Source organism: Cricetulus griseus, chromosome 2 (genome assembly GCF_003668045.3).
Source record: "Cricetulus griseus strain 17A/GY chromosome 2, alternate assembly CriGri-PICRH-1.0, whole genome shotgun sequence".
NCBI lineage: Eukaryota > Metazoa > Chordata > Mammalia > Rodentia > Cricetidae > Cricetulus > Cricetulus griseus.
The window spans coordinates 185,713,911-185,731,551 of record NC_048595.1 but is presented as its reverse complement, the minus strand read 5'-3'; the positions used below and the strand labels follow the sequence as shown (position 1 = coordinate 185,731,551).

Genomic DNA, 17,641 nt, shown 5'->3' with positions numbered 1-17,641 from the left:
TCCATACACCACATATGTGCAAGTCCCCTAACTGGAATTGCAAGTTACCAGGGTGGGTGCTGGGAATCAAACTCAAGTCTCCTACAAAAACATCAGATGTTCTTAGCCTCTGAGCCATCTCTCCAAGCCTAAGACTAAGTTTGACTCAGTGAGTTTGGCAGAATGGATGAGATGAAGTAAGATTACAGACCTGGCTTGGTTTTAGAGATGAATGTTTAGAAATAATGCTAACTGCTTCTGAGAAAAAGATGCTTGGAACTTGTGGAAGATGTTATCAGGCTCTGACTTCACAGACATACTTTCAGACAAACATAGTTGTTGAGTATACACAGCAAGGCCCTGCAAGGCTTCCTCCAGTCCATACCTAAGATAATGTAGCCATTGTAAGAACACTTACAACCCTCCATTTAGTTCTATGTCCTGGTTCATGAGAGCTGCTACCATTTTGATGCTTACTATATATATTTCCTATTGTTTATAACAAATTATCATAAAATTCGTGACAACATAGGGCAAGTTTACCATATATTTGTATAAGTTAGGATGTCAGCAGGGATCTTGTCATGCTAAGATCTAGGTGTCGACAGTCCAATTTCCTATAACACAAGCTGTAGGGTGAGTGTTCTGCTCCTTCAGATTGTTATAGAATCAGCTTCTTGCATTTGGATAACTAGGTTCCTGCTAACCTCTGACAGGTAGGTGGGGTCACCCCCAGCTGCATCCTGTAGCCCATAATCTCCTTTCTCTGTGTATGACAGCTGCAGCAGAGTCAAGTCCTTTCCATACTTCTAACCTCTTCCCCACTGTAAAAGGCTTGAATGAGTAGGATAGACCACCCAGAAAACCTTCCTATTTTAACATGTAGACAATGTCACTTCCCTTTTGCCGTGTAATGTGACATATTTGGACATGGATGAACATTCTTGGGGGACTGTATTAACACTGCTTACTGTGTTCAATAAATGCTTCTCATTCCTGTAGAATAAGAGTCAATTTGCTTTAAGCACAGCACTTGGAAGGCTGAGGCAGAAGGAGCTCTATGAGTTCAAGACCAAACAAGTCTAAATGGTGAGCCCCTGGCCACCCAAGGCTACAGAATGAGACCCTGTCTCAAAAGAAGAAAAGAGTCAATTTGATTAATTTATACCAATTCCTATAATAATAATTAATATATATCTTAAGTGATGTTTTTCTTCCTGTAACTGTGACTTTTAGCCTATTTTCTTAACTTAAAAGCACATTCTGATACTATACTCTTTTTTTTTATTAGTTCAAATTAGGAACAAGCTTGCTTCACATGTCAATTCCTTCTCCCTCTCCCTCCCCTCCCCCCAACATCCCACCTGCCCCTAGCCATCCCCTCACCACTCCCCAGGCAGGATAAGGCCCTCAAAAGGGGCTCCCCAAAGTCTACCACATCATCCTGGGCCAGGCTTAGGCCCTTCCCCATGGATACACATACTCTTATGTCCAGAGGAAATGAAGTGTTATTGTGCATTATTTTTTCTTTATATAAGAGAGTACAAAGCTATTTGCTACCCAAAGTACACATAGGGATTTTGTGTTCCATTTACTTATATTTTTAAGATTAGTAAACTCTTATAAATACCTATAAAAATCCAAATATTTCTAGGCAAAGTGTCTCATGCCCTTAATCCCAGAGCTAAGGAGGCAGACATATTTGGATCTCAGTGGGTTCAAGGCCAAACTGGTCTACATTGCAATTTCCAAGCCATCTAGGGATCCTATCTCAAAAGAAAACAAACAACAAAGTAGTTTAGAAAATATCAGTATGATTCTGAAATACATCCTTCTAGATTTCTGTTCTGTTGATACGGAAGAGAAATTTTTCCTAAATTGTAACTGGCTTAGCAGCTCACATCCATAAATCCTAGGGTTGCAAGGCATAGGCAGGATGGTCCCTGAATCCTGCTGTCCATCCATGATAGCTGAACCATGAGCTCCAAGTTCAATGAGAAACCCTGTCTCAAATACTAAGGTGGAGAGCAACTGAGGAAGACATTTAACAGCAACTTCTGGTCTCCACCTGCACACACACATGCACAAACACACACAAAGGAGACTGTATTACACATAGTGGTTTTTAATATTTTTTCACTTAAGACTAGTAGAGTATAATATATACATACAGATACTAGACAAGTTTTAATATATTCATAAGTATTCAATACTCAAGTAATGCTTTATTGATTGCCATTGCAGAAATGATTGGAATTACTTCACTCTTACTGATAAGCTATTGGTTTCCTCGAAGTTTGTCACAACCATAAACATTAAATGCCTTTTTTTAATACCTTTGATTGCTTCCTTGGAAAACTTTCTGAACCATAAGAATGAAGGCCAAACACTTTTACGGCTTTAAACTGATTGCCATCTACTACCTTTTCATGAAAATTCTTCTCCCTCTAGTTTTGACAGTGGCCATGCATCAAACACTGTGTTCTATGGTTGTTTCTTGCAGGCAAACAGTAGAGCATGTCACATTGCAGAACCAACTCCAGCAACTTCTAGAAGCCCAAAAATCAGAGGGCAAATCACTTCCTTCCTCACCCAGGTAATACCAGTCATGTTTGTATTTGAATTGTTGGATATTTGAATTCTTTAAATCTTCCTCTAGTCTTTCATTTCATGTTTTTCAAGAAAATGACCTCAGAATACATTTTACTCTTATAAAAATAAATTAAAAGGTATCACAATGAAAAATCTATGTCTGTGGTCACAGTACCTGAAATAATCTCCAGCTTTTCTATTTCTTTATGCCACACTACTAACAAGTCATGTTCTCTTTTGTTGTCTGACCTGTAAATGAGAATAAGGACATATATCCTTTTTTCCATCTATCTTCTTTTTTAAAATTAGTTCAAATTAGGAACAAGCTTGGTTCACATGTCAATCCCTTCTCCCTGTCCTTCCCCTTCCCCCCAACCCTCCCCTCAAATTCCCCATGTACCCCCACCCCATCCCCCCTCCACTCCTCAGGAAGGGTAGGGCCCTCCACTGGTGCTCCCCAAAGTCCACCACATCATCCTGGGCCGGGCCTAGGCCCTCCCCCATGTGTCCAGGCCAAGAGAGCATCCCTTCATGTGGAATGGGTCCTCAAAGTCCCTTCTTACACCAGGAAAAAATACTGATCCACTACCAGGGGCCCCATAGAGTGTGAAGGCCTCCTCATTGACATCCATTTTCAGGGGTCTGGATCAGTCCCATGCTAGCCTCTCAGACAACAGTCTGGGGTCCATGTGCTTCCCCTTGTTCAGGCCAGATGTTTCTGTGGGTTTCACCAGCCTGGTCCCAACCCCTTTGATCTTCATTCCTCCCTCTCTGCAACTGGATTCCCGAGTTCAGTTCAGTGTGTATCTGTGGGTGTCTGCCTCTGCTTCCATCAGCCACTGGATGAGGGCTCTAGGATGGCATATAAAGTAGTCATCAGTCTCATTATAGGGGAAGGGAATTTAGGTTATCCTCTCCACCATTGCCTAGATTGTCAGTTAGTGTCATCCTTGTAGATCTCTGGAAATCTCCCTGGTGCCAGATCTCTCCTCAGACCTATAATGGCTCCCTCTGTTATGGTATCTCTCATCCTGCTCTCCTCTATTCTTTCCCCCCATTCAACATTTCTGCTCTTCTATTTCCTCCTCTCCCCTCCTCTTCTACTCTTCTCATTCCGCCAGCTCCCTCTCCCCTACCCTCATGCTCCCAGTTAGGTCAGGAGATCCTGTCTCTTCCCATTCTCTGGGGTCCATGCATTTTTCTCTTAGAGTCCTTCTTGTTTCTTAGTTTCTTTGGTGAAGAGGATTGTAGGCTGGTAATCCTTTGCTCTATGTCTAAAATTCATATATGGGTGAGTACATACCATGTTTGTCTTTTTGTGACAGGGTTACCTCACTCAGGATGGTAAGGACTTATATCTTTATTATATTGTTGAAAACAGAAGTGAGGAAATTAATACCAAGTGGTGGGTAAATACTAAAACAAACAAATTTTATAGCCATGAAGGTTGGGGTGTCTTATGCTCTGGCTACAGTTGCTAGAATGGAGTCTTTGCTAATTGTTCTGAAAAACCATTGAGTGACTCCAATCTTGTTTTCCATAAGTTGCTCACCATATTAAAGGTCGTGCAAAGACTTATGGCTGCATTTAGTGCAGTAGGAAAGGAAATAATCTCACATTTCCTTCATCTTCCTTTCAGTTCACCCTCATCACCAGCTTCTAGAAAGTCCCAGTGGAAAATTCTAGATGCAGATGATGAGGCTACAGGCAAGAGCAAACCCGGAGCCCAGGAGGGAATACAAGTTCTTGGAAGCTTGTCAGCATCCAGCAGGGCTAGAACCAAAGGAAAAGATGAAGACTCTGATAAAATCCTACGTCAGTTATTGGGGAAAGAAATCTCAGAGAATGTCTGCAACCAGGAAAAGCTGTCATTGGAATTCCAGGATGCTCAGGCATCCTCTAGGAATTCGAAAAAGATACCTCTAGAGAAGAGGGAGCTGAAGCTAGCCAGGCTGAGGCAGCTGATGCAGCGATCATTGAGCGAGTCTGATACAGACTCAAACAATTCTGAAGACCCCAAAAATACTCCTGTGAGAAGAGCAGACAGACCCAGGCCACAGCCCATTGTGGAGAGTGTGGAGAATATGGACAGCACGGAAAGCTTACACCTGATGATAAAGAAACACTCCCTGGCATCAGGACGCAGGTTTCCTTTCAGTACGAAGGCCTCCAAATCCTTGGATGGGCACAGCCCATCTCCTACTTCAGAGAGCAGTGAACCAGACTTGGACTCCCATTGTCCAGGTTTGGGGATGACTTCTCCAACTCAGCCTTCTGCAGACCCCAGTCAGTCCAGTCCTGACAGCTCCACTGCCCAGAAAGTTGCCACAAGCCCCAAGAGTGCCCTCAAGTCTCCATCATCCAAGCGCCGGACATCCCAAAACTCAAAACTCAGAGTTACCTTTGAGGAGCCTGTTGTGCAAGTGGAGCAAACTAGCCTTGAACTAAATGGAGAAAAAGACAAAGATAGAGTCAGGGCCCCCCAGAGGACTAGTGAATCAGGGGAACAAATGAAAAGGCCTTTTGGAACCTTCCGATCCATCATGGAAACTTTAAGTGGTAATCAAAACAACAATAATAACTACCAGCCAGCCAACCAGCTGAAGACCTGCACACTGCCCTTAACATCACTTGGAAGGAAGACAGCAGATACCAAGGGAAACCCTGTGAGCCCTGGTAGCAAAGGGAAGAATAAGGCAGTGAGTGCTATTTGGAGACTGTTTATATGACGTTTCATTGATGGTGTTATTGTTGAAGCCCAAATTACTGACTTGTGCCACCTTGAGAGGGTCACCCCAAAATTCATAAATCCATACATTTTGTAATGAAATATGCCAGGTTAAGATATATACCCTTGCACTTACTTTAAAGAATGCAGAGAGAAGTGGGTTTAAAAAAATCACAGATTAGGTCTGATCCCTTTTTCTCATGCTTTTGGTTTTAAGGGTTGTAAGCTAGGAGGCGTTTATACAAGATGAAACCACCAGTCAGCATAAAATAAGTCCTTTGTTGGCACTGATTCTGCCTTAAGAAGAGTTTGTTCTCGTGGACTGGGTACTCCCAAGCCCAACTTAAAGGCATACAAACAGGAACCCAGTTTCTAAACTACTCAACTCAAATGACCTTTGAAACAAACCAACGCCCCCCCCCACCCAGAATGCCACATGGCATGATACTACACAGACCTCTAGGTGTAGATTAGATACTGGAGAGACTGGAGTGCTTGCCAGTATATAGGAGATGGTAGGATGCACTGTGAAGTCATTTATAACAGCATTTCTTGGAAACCCATCTGTAATTCACATCTCACAAAGAAGAAATAGGAACATCTTTTTAGGCAATGATTTCTGCATGCTCTGTGATTGTCAAGCCACCAAAAACAGTATAGCAGCCAAAATGCAGAAACTCCCTGTCGAAGGAATGCCTGGGATCATTCATTGTTGCATTTACTAAACCGCCCAGTAGTGTCAAAAGCTTATCATTTTCCTTCATTAGGTTGTTAAATCCTATTGCAACAGTCTTAAGAATGGTCTGTATTTCTTACTGTGATACCAAACCCAGTTTTAGTTAATATCTCCTCAACTGCCTCATCACTGACTTTTAAATTATCTACCAACTCCATTGCTATGAAAGACCTTACCATGTCTAGAAAGGGCACACTCCAGCTATGACACCGGGCTTTTTGTATTAAAAACTTAAAGCCTATTTTTTTCTAAATAACTTAATAGAGTCTCAGGGTTGGCAATAACATTAAAATCATTTCCACAGTTTCCTAAGAACATTCCCCGTAATGTGTCTTGCATGCTTTGCATTAACCAGAACCTGTGCATGGGCTGAGCTTGTTGCATGTCTTCAGATAATTCTTCATTGCACTTCTCTAGGAGATGTACAGCAGCTGTATCTATCTTCCCTCTAATGTGCTGGTTGAGGAGCATCTGCGTGACTATGCACGGTATGTGGCATGGGGTGCACTGTGAGGCACTGCCATGCCTTTGCTTGGAGTTGCATGAGCTTTCAAATGATGAATCTATAACACTTTTAAGCAGGGGATAAACACCAAGGGGGAAGAAACTCACAACTCTCTCCCCACCAAAGAGATATGGGATGGGTTTGGGTGACAACTAGGTCCTGCGAAGGTAGCTGGTAGCCATTGAAGGGGCTTTTCACTAGTGTCAGTCAGGAGAATCTACTCTATGCATGAACTCACTGTGTTTCTCATTTCACTTTGGACTTTCAGTGTTCATTTTAAGGGAGCATGATGCCAAGTATGGAAATTAGGTTCAGTCATGGGTAGAAGGGATCAGCTGCCCGTCAGAAATTAGAAGTTGGAGTGTGAGCAGGGGCTTCAGCCTTTCATCGTCACTCTCTTAATCTCAGGAGAAGCATGTCTCTGACTGTGCAGAAGCTCTCTCACTTAGCACAGAACCATTTCCAGTGCAGAAGCCATTCTGATGAAGGTCCACCAATAAATTAAGGGCCTTCCTTCAGCAAAATGTTCACAAGTGCAAATGCTTGGACTATGTATGTACAAGAAAGAGGAGCCTGTAGCCAGTGACTGGCACTCCTCCTTGGGCAAAATCCTTCTGAGGTGCAGCATGTTTGCAGACCTGGCAGGAAGTGGCTGGACTGACAGGGAAATAGCCTAAGTTAATGTGGCCAGTGCCTTTTGACTGGGTTATTTGAGAAGTGTTTAACTTCAAAACCCATTTTAAAAGCAAACTGTTGGTTTTAAAACATTTCAATAATTTAAAAATTATGACATGGTATTCAGCGCTCCTCCAGAATCCCCCAAAGAATGTGTTTACTATACATACAGATTTTAGTTCAAAATACAAAGTTTCCAGAAGATTTTTTTCCCTCTCTAGATCTAATTTAGTCTGCTTATGTCTATACCCAGTCTGGATGGAAAACAAGTATTAGCCGAGTTAGGGGATATCATCAGGGGTCTCATTAATTCAGTGTGTGGAAGGGACAACCTTAGACTCTAAATGGCCACTAGTGACCAGCCAACTACTAGCAGGTAGTCTAAATGCAGAGTCAGGACTGCTTCCAGTCATCCTGTGACAGAGGCCCCTGCTCAGTGCCACTGTTAGAGATGGGGAAAGCTCTTTGTCCTTCCGAACGTTGATACTATCCCACTTGTGTTCCTAGTTCTCCATTACACCCTCTCCTGTGTCTGTCTGGGGTTAGATATGTCTTCTTGGTGCCTGGAAAATTCTGCTTTTGTCCCTGAGACAAGGAAGCACAAAGACTTGGCTAACTCCCTGGGAGCAGAGAGGAAAATTCCTTTCATTTCTTCTAGGCTCCTAGAGCAACTGGGAACAAGATAATTAGTGTCGCAACAGACTCTTCCTGCCAGAAACATTTCACCCTGTCTTTTTACAAGGAAAGGAACAAAGCTGGGCATTTTAGTGTAATAGGATTACAAAACTACAGAGCACAAAATGAGGTTATGGGGCCACTCGGACGTCTGAGACATGTAGAGCACTTGCCTGCTGCACTTAAGGAACGGTCCTTCCAGAGACTCAGTCATTAAGCTAGCAGATTCACTGGCCTTGTGCAGTGACAAGGTTTGAATTCAATACCAATTACTTAGAAAACCCAAACAATATATATAGTCAGTGTATTAAATAAGCACCCAGGCTTTTTTTTTTCTCACTGCCCTATATCCTCATATATACTTTACTGTGGTTTTAGTTTAGCATGGGTTTCCATTGAAAAGAAGTCTAGTTTGATTGTTTTTCATATTGGAGAGAATGAATTCTTCCTAGTCTTTCTGCATCACATGCACACAGGTAGCACAAGCCTGGCCCCCTCCACACATGAACCAGGAATGTCACTCTACTAGAAATAAAGATCCCTCAGAGGAATTGAGGCTAAAATGAAATGTTTAAATTGACAATACATAATTAACTCTACCTGATGCCTGCAGCATTTACCTAAGTGCAATCACTGATCAGTGGTGACTTCAAATCTTGACCAAAGAACTTGATATAAGATCAAGTGGATACTTGAAATAGTGGAGGGATGCCTCGACTTTGGGTGGCGAGGTTGACAGCTCCCTGCTACCAAGCCTCTTTTTAGCAGATATGAGACAGTTGCCTCAGATCCAGGCCTCTGGAATCACAACCAAGTTTCTAAGCATTTTAGTTTCAACTTTTCTTAGTAAAAGAAAAGTAGGGAGTTGGGTAGTGGTGGCACATGCCTTTAATCCCAGCACTTGGGAGGGAGAGGCAGGTGGATCTCTGAGGCAAGCCTGATTTACAGAGCAAGTTTTAAGATAGCCAGGGCTACACAGAGAAACCATGTTTCAAAAAAGAAAGAGAAAGGAAGGAAGGAAGGAAGGAAGGAAGGAAGGAAGGAAGGAAGGAAGGAAGGAAGGAGAGAAAAATGAAAAAAGAAAGAATGAGAAGGAAAGAAAAAAGAACAGGAATAATGAATACATCATTTTAAAGACTGTTATTCAGCTCTATACGAGGCTTCTGATGGCTACTTATTTTTCTAAATTGATCAAGGGTGAATAACAAAGAGGTTGGATTTCAATGGCCTTTGAAATCAGCCTCAGCCTTATTGCTTTGAACAGCCTCCTAGCTTGTCAACCCCAGATGACGACTTGGCTTATGGGGAGCAGATTCATCTTTCCTATTATCTTACAGAGGATAAGTTGACTTGGAGTTTTTACAACTCCAGGGGAATATTTGCAATCACTGACCTAAAATGCCAATGAGGCATTCATTTGCCAGTTTGGGTCCGCCTGAGGTTGTTCCTGACCAATAACACCTTCTCTGACTACATAGCACTGTTTCCTGAAGGGTTAATACCCCAATCCTAGCACCAGCATCAGAGGACTCCTTAAAAAATACATGAAGCAGTCAAAACTCTTAGAATGCTATCTATTATAGCATGAATTAGCCACATTAAGAATTATATAACCAGAGCCAAGAGCTAAGGTCAAACATTTCGCATAGATTTCAAGGTGCCCAAATGGTGCTTTTGGACCCAGGACTGGGACTGATGTCCACTGTGTCACTCATCTGATGTTGCTCATAGAGGAGAAACTTCCTTGGAAACCAAAACCACCCCACCAGGATGCATTCTTTAGTAGGCTGACCCAACTTAATGACAGTCAGAAATCCTAAGACAAAAGCTCTTTCTTCATCTTCTCTCTGTTTTTCCCATGACTGAAGGTTCCAGTTGTTAATTAAGACGAAAGAAGAGATGTGTCTTCCAGTATCATGTCCGTACCATAAGTCTGCTATTACCAGGACATCTTTGTATATTATGAGAACAGTCCTACTCATAACCTCTCTGAAGGCTAAATTTTAGACATGAATAGGTTGATTCAAGTCAGCACAGATAAACTTTGTCTGGGCCACATCTTCTCAAATACATCGCATCCCAACAGACTGACCCAAATTTTCCCTCCATCCACTCCTCCTAGCCCCTCCCCCGACATCCCCTCCTCCCAGATCCACTTCTCTGTTTTCATTCAGAAAAGAGCAGGCCTCCCAGGGATATGCACCAAATGTGGCATAACAAGTTACAACAAGACTAGGCACAAACCCTCGTGTCAAGGCTGGACAAAGCAATCCAGTAAAAGGAATTTTAAAATTTCTTTTCAAGACAGGTTTCTCTGTGTAGCCCTGGCTGCCCTGGAACTTGTTTGCAGCGCAGGCTAGCCTAGGACTCAGAGATCCACCTGCCTCTGACTCCTAAGTTCTGGGATTAAAGGCGTGTGCCACCACTCATAGCTGACGAAGCCATGCCTTTCTTTTCAACATCTTTATCAATAAGGCACATATTTGGGGGAACAGGGGAAATAGCTCCATCGGCTAAGTACTTGCTGTGTAGACATGAATACTTAAACCTAGAATACACATAAAAATGGCAGTCATAGTGGTGGGCTTGTACTCCCAGTGCTGAGTCAACAGATAGGCAGACTCAACTTGTTCCATAGCTGACCAGACAACCAAAACCAGTGAAACCCAAACCAGCAAGAGACCTCAAGCTCAGGACAGTGGTTAAGACATCTCTTGAGGAACAGCACTTGAGGCTATCTACTGGCCTCCACACACATGTGTACATATGTGTGTGCATAACTACACTCACAGTTATACTTATGTGAACATGTACCCACACATGCACTCCCATACACAAAAGACACATTTCCCCCAAAGCAAGGCATGGCCTCTGAACTCAGGCAGGGTCAGAATAAAGACTAATACCAGAGCTCATGAGAGCAGTGACCCTTGAGAGAACACTTGTGCTCATAGTGTCTAGTACAGTGTCTGGCATATGGAAGAGGCTTCATAAATAAATATTTGGAAAGAAAAGGAGCCTAACAGAGGAAAAGTAGGAAGAAAGAGGAAAAGAAAGCAGAACAAAATCTTGACTCTATTATCCTATGGGGAAGGGATGTTATTTTGCTCTATGAATACATTTGGATCCTATATACAACCCTTCTGCAGTAAGCTTCAATTTGAGTATTAAACTATACATTTAATTTTGAACCACAATGCCACCTTCCAATAGATAAACTGTATCAATAGGCTACAAGTAAAACTGTAAGAGAAAGCACACTTAGTAAGCTCTTCCTTTGGTTAGCAGGGGAAATATGTGGCAGGCTGCAGGCCATGGCACACTGATCCCATAAGTTTCTGTGGGATCGCCACGTGCTGTGGAAATACAGTGTGTGCCCAGATGATTCAGCACCCTGGAACATTTGAAAACCAGTTATTTAAATATAAAGCTCTCCTCCATTTTAATTGTGGTCACTCAGAATGTGATTTCATAGCCAAGAATGAAATCAAGGCACAACAATTATCTGAATGATTTGTGCCAGAATTGCCCACTTTTGTTCTTTTGAATTCTGGCAATTGAAGATTGAATAATTGAAGGATTCAGGGAAGACTGGATTATTATCATATTAAATGTCTCAAATCAGCAGTTTACTTGGTTTGGACTTGGCTTTCTCAAATCAAACTAGGTTTTTCCTGTGGAAAAACCCTCTTGAGGGTGTTCAAAGCAACAGCCCCTATCTCAAAGCAAAGATGCCCTTTCAAAGTGTGAACTATAGTATCGTTAACCTAGAAATAAACTTTTTAACTTACTTAATTGAATTTTCATCAAGATTATATAAATACATATGGATAATAATAACAAAAAATGGCTGTTCAATGGTCAGGCTTATATGGAGGAAGGGCTGAGGGCACCCCACCCTTTTTTTAAGGAACTATTTGCTGATAGTTGGCGGAGACGGAATCGCTATCTTCAGATGTGTACCTACTAACAGCTCCTGTTCAGTGGCTTCCTCCAATCTAATGTTCACACCAATGGTCCTACTCCAATTAAATGGGTCACAAAACAAGACCAAAGGACATGCATGTCAGAGAGGAACTGGTAGAGATGGGGGAGCACACTAGATAATTGAGGGAGAGAGTGATGAGAATGTACTATATACCGGTATAAAATTGTCCAAGAAGAAAATTAGGCAACTAAATTGCCTATCTCTTGAACTTCCCCATCCATCCACTATTCATATTCTTCTGAATCTACTGTGTCCTTTTCTCTCAAATTTTCTTCAGTATTCTGTATTTCTAACAGAATGTTCATAGAAATTTCAGTTTCCCTATCGTCTACTGGCATCCCACTATAAATGATAAAAATATGAATGCACTTAAAATAGACCAGCAAATCTTCCAGATGCTTTACACATCTCTGCTCTTTTAATCCTCACAATGATATATATGACAGATACTATTATTATCCACATTTTGCACATTGGAAAAAGATATAGATGATTATGCGTCTTGCCCAAGATTACACAGTAATGATGGTTATAAATTGTGGAGCCAAGATTTGAATTTGAACAGTCTGGCTCAAGAGTTCATACTAACAGTAAGTCCTATTTTAGCCTCTCCTTACCTCACCTCCCCTCTCTCCTTTTTATCTCTGAGGGTTGGTTAGTGAACCCAGGGCTATGTGCATTCTAGTCAAAAACTCTACCACTGAACTACGTCCCCGGCTGTCTTTCTTATAAACCCACAAGGGCTTAATCAGGAGGAACCCCCCAAGATTTCCTCCTCTACGTTCCATAGTTGCTTTTAAGTGTACACATATGAGCCCTTGAGCCACATGCTCCAACCATGTCCAAGCCATACCAGTAAGCAAGCAGCAAGTGTGGTTTTGAGGTCATAAAGCCGCACTCATAGGCTTGTCCTTCATCCAAGTGTTAGAACCATCACCAGAAGCATGTGATTGTATCTTGTGGACAGGCTTGCCCAGGAACAAAGGCTAGCTCCTCTCTGGAAGTTCTTAAACTGAATTCATTTAATACCTCATGAAGATGAATATATCTTATCCAAAGGAAAAACTCACTTACAAAAGAACATCTGTCCCTTTGTTTTGTCTTCCACAGACCTAGTAGAGAGTCTGAGTTTTCTATTTCCTGAATGTTCACCTATTCAATATGCCACTCAGAAATCATCCCTAAAAGCTTTCTATGGAATTCAAAGTGTCACCAATGATTCCCTGTAAGGAAACTATTAAAAAAAAAAAAAACCCTCTTGCTTCCATTTAACCAGTAACACTATATATGCTATCATGTTTGTCTCTGATAAAATCCCTTTGACTACAGAGTGTCTGGACTCCAATCACTGTGGCTAAGCAATTGCTCTTGAAGCCAAATTCTAATGTGTTCAGTAAGTAAGCGTTTTTAACATGACGACTGCTTTCATTACATTTAAACAGCGGCTTATATGAAAAGCAAATAATGTGCCTTCTGGAATGGAGTGCTCTTTGGGATGGTTTGGGGATGGATAATTTCCATTTTTGGTGAGCTGTTTAGCAGCAGCATCTTGTAACTTGACCATAGTTTTATCTAATTTTGGCCTGTGGTTTCTCTTCTACTTAGGCGTAATGACATCAATCGAAACACGAAGAAAACCTACAGCAGAAAGCACATTGCTGAGCCAGAATCAAAGGAACTCTTCTTATAGATATCTCTTTTTATTAGTCCTATGCATGCCCTCTGGACACCATTGGGAGTTCCTGGAGATGATCCACTGTGGCAATAAGACCACAAAAACAGCACCTCACCAGCAGAGCAGGATATCTGGATGCCTTAAATTTATAACCTAAGACTTGTTATAAGATACACTTCGGACCCTATCAATATATAGAACTTGTTTGTTTTTTAAGATGTTACTTGAAAAACATGATTTGGCAATGTATGCATTGAAGCATTTGATGTTTGGTTGACTCAACCTTCTCAAAGCACATCCACCAGGCTCTGACACCTTTGGTGTTTTGTCAATTGCATGAGGATTTGCTAGTGTTGATTGATATTTCTTGATATTTCCTTCCTCTGTAACAAGGGCAGCTTTGGCTCAGCTCAGTGAGGCTAGGTCCCTGGTATTATTTTATGTCAAGAATGTTTTTCTGTCATTTCTACTTTTTTAATAAAGAAACTTAAATATTGTTAATAGTCACGTCTGAGCACAGGGCCTCAACTTCCTACTAAATCTGTGATGTCCTGATTTTTAAAAGGTTCTGGAAGTATTTTAATTGCTGACACTTAATATCAAGAACAAACTGGCCTGTTTATCTCATTTCCTGGAGTGGGGGGGGTCAAATAAAACATTCTATACTTCATTAAACACAGAAAGATCAGACAAGTATATACAGAGCAAGCCGTCCTTCTGCCTTCTTAAAACGCAGTGTTGACATGGGAAAACACTAATGACAACTAAAGATTTAATCCTTTCTTAAGTCACTTTTTTTTCTTTTTTTGAGTCACTTTTTTCTGCCTCCAACACATCGAGAGGCTTGTCTTATCCTTGTGGGAGACAGTGTGGAGCCTAAGTTCATAACAGCTTTATTGTTGCCATAACCCTTTTAATGCCCATAAGCAATGACTTACAGGAAGGTTCATCTTATCGTGGAAAAAAATACGTTTCTGTTGAAACTACAAGAGTGTTATTTTCAAAGTGTTGACATGGACTATGAGACACTGTCAGGTTGTTGCTTAAGAACAGACTGTCTTCTTACCAGCAGGAGTAGCACAAATACTACAATAGTGACTTCTTTGAAATGTCCCTGCCATCTAATGTGTGTCACTGTGTGCCCTGTGCACAGAGCAGGCCAAATGTCTGAATCTGAAGATTAGGCTTGCAAATGTGGGCCAACTTGATTTAATGAGATACAATGACATATAGGAGTTAATATTTGAGTATCTTTTATGCACCAGCCACTATGTGGTGATATCACTGTTCCCATTTTATAGATTAGAAATACAACTTTGAAGAAATTTAAGTTCTGTGTCCAAAGTTTACACCACTAGTTAATAGCAGATGAGACACTGGAAAAAAAAAAGTGTTCATTATCCTTGCTGTACTATCCTTCAATCTTATGCTATGTTATCTTCCTGGGACAAAGCCATGGATGGCTCTTTGGTCTTAGACAAGCAACATTGCCTTTTTGGGAATTGGAAAATGATAAGAACAACCTACATACACAGCTCAAAAGAAGACTCCTGGCCAGGCAGTTGTAGCACATGCCTTTACTCCTAGCACTTGGGAGAAAGGCAGACAGATCTCTGTGAGTTAGAGGCCAGCCTGGTCTACAGAGTGAATTCCAGGACAGCTAAGGCTATATAGAGAAACTCCATCTCAAAAAAAACAAAAACAAAAACAAAAACAAAACAAAAAAAAACGAAGGAGAAGGAGATACTTGCAGCAGTCTACATTGCAACACATCTATAAGTTTCAGTGAATTCAATGTATCCTCTCTTGAGTCCTGCAATTGGCTGCTACTGCATAGCCTGGTGTCATTTCTCATGGTGCCTTGTATTCAAACAAGATGCCCTGTGTCTGGTTTGGAGACTTCACCACTTAGGCCCTATTTTCCTGGTTTGTACTATTGCTTGAGCTTCTAACAGAGAACATTAGATAAATGCATATGAAATGTGCCTCCTTGTTTCCTGTCTGATGCAGATGAGGCCACTGCAGCCACATAATGAAGTAACATGTGACAATTGACCCAAAATGTGGCCTGCAAGAATGGAGATCCAAAAAGTGTTCCCTCTGTCCACAAGAGGTCCCAATTTTTTTCTGAAACTGTTTTAAATGTGGAAGGTGAAGGGTCTAAGAATTTTGCAATACAGAGAACAATTAAACATAACAAAGAGGGGCTGGAGAGATGTCCCAGCAGTTAAGTATACTGACTGCTCTTACAGAGAACAAGGGTTCAGTTCCCAACAGCCACATAGTGGCTCATAACCATCTATAACTCCAGTCCAAGTGATCTGATGCCCTCTGCTGACCTCTGCAGGCACCAGGCATGCACATGGTGCACAGACATAAATGCAAGCAAAACAAAGAAAATGTCAAGAATTTGAGTGAATGAACTTCAACGGAGAAACCTCTGCGATCCAACTGTGTAAAAGTAACATTCAGATCCCAGGATAATGAGTATGGCAGAGCAACAGGAGGAGTAAATCAGGAAGGTTGAGCAGATTCTCATGAGCTGTCTTGAAACCCAACCATTCTCTAATTAATGGCATTTATGGTCACTAAAAATGCCGGCCCTTAGGCCGGGCATTGGTGATGCACACCTTTAATCCCAGCACGAGGCCAGCCTGGTCTCTAGAACGAGTGCCAGGATAGGCTCTAACGCTACACAGAGAAATTCTGTCTCGAAAAACAAAACAAAACAAAACAAAACAAAATTCTGGCCCTTGTCATACATGGACATTTCTTTACTGCCCCAATTCCTTAGGAAACTGATAAATTAGAGAGGCTTGAAATTAGCAAGACTTTTCTTCATCACAAAGTTTCGTGCAACATATACAAAATGAAAATGGAAAGCTTTTGTCTCTAGGAATTGAGACACGTGTGCATGTTAAAGAAAGAGAGCAGGAGCAAGCGTGGCTCCTTTTAGTCAGCAAACCTTTGGGGCTCCTGCCACAACTTCTCCATCCCACTGGGCTAGTAAAATGAGCAAAGCTCTATCAACATGCCTAATGGCATGCAGCAGAGTAGGAAACTTGGCTCCACAGGGGGAAAATATATATATAATCACGGCATCTGTCAGCATCTTGTAAAGATTGGCTTTTTTTATGTCTCCAAAGGGACCCGTATTGCCAAAGTTCAACACATCAAATTAAGAATGTTTCTCCAAAACAATAATAGGACACTAAACTTTCACCACACTCAACAGATTGAATTCCTGTTGCTTAATCATGTTAAACGGTGTCAAGACCTCACTCCTAATGAGAACGTTCTAGGTGTTTATCAGGGGTTTGGTAGTAGGGATAAAACTCTTGAGGGTATCTTCAAATAAGATTTTGAGTGTGTGTGTGTGTGTGTGTGTGTGTGTGTGTGTGTGTGTGTGTGTGTGTGTGCTGATGACGGAACTCAGTGACTGCCCATGCTACTCAAGTGCTCTCTACCACTGAGCTCCATCCCCACCCTCAAAGTTTAATAATTTCCCACTCAAAGCAAAAAGACAAGCCAGACATGGAGAAACATCCATGCCTGTAATCCCAGCATTCCAAAGTCAGAAGCTGGACAATCACAAGTTCAAGGCCACACAGTGAGATGCCATTTCAAAAAGCAAACACAAAAAGCAACTCTAACAAGAGGGTGATGCATAACAGAAAAAGATAATTATGCAAACGTGCTTAAACTCCTCAGAACCTCTTCGATACAAGTGGACTAAATGCTTATTCTTTCATGACTTCCTACGAGTTTATGTTACACTGATAAGGCTAAGTGAGCATAAGGAATTCATCTCAGCAGGCAGTACTGTTTCCCCATAAAATGAAGGTCATCCTGTCTCCTGCTTGTGACTCTCATCAGCAGATGGGCTGGGTTTGCTTTTATGGCTTCCCCCATTAACCATTGCATAGTTTGGTGTGACTTCTTATGGAATTGATGACCATCTTCTATTGAACCAGTAAATGTATTAATCTTAACAAAATTTCCGCATCACCTTATAGATGTTGCATCTCCCTTTCCTCCTCATTGGGTTCCTCCTCTTCTGGCTCTTCCTTGCCCTCCTTGTCTCTCAT

The 17,641-nt window shown here is 41.6% G+C and overlaps 1 protein-coding gene across 1 annotated transcript in view; it reads left to right on the top strand.

The window, feature by feature from the left end:
• LOC100764301 (synphilin-1) overlaps window positions 1-14,162 on the top strand; it is an 80,188-nt gene extending 66,026 nt beyond the window's left edge. The window contains exons 8-11 of the mRNA XM_035439037.1: window positions 2,483-2,575; window positions 4,211-5,270; window positions 6,453-6,523; window positions 13,484-14,162. Of these exons, the coding sequence (XP_035294928.1) occupies window positions 2,483-2,575; window positions 4,211-5,270; window positions 6,453-6,523; window positions 13,484-13,568 (1,309 nt within the window). The 3' untranslated portion in view covers window positions 13,569-14,162. The remainder of the gene's footprint in view (window positions 1-2,482; window positions 2,576-4,210; window positions 5,271-6,452; window positions 6,524-13,483) is intronic.
• Window positions 14,163-17,641: the final 3,479 nt, after the last annotated feature.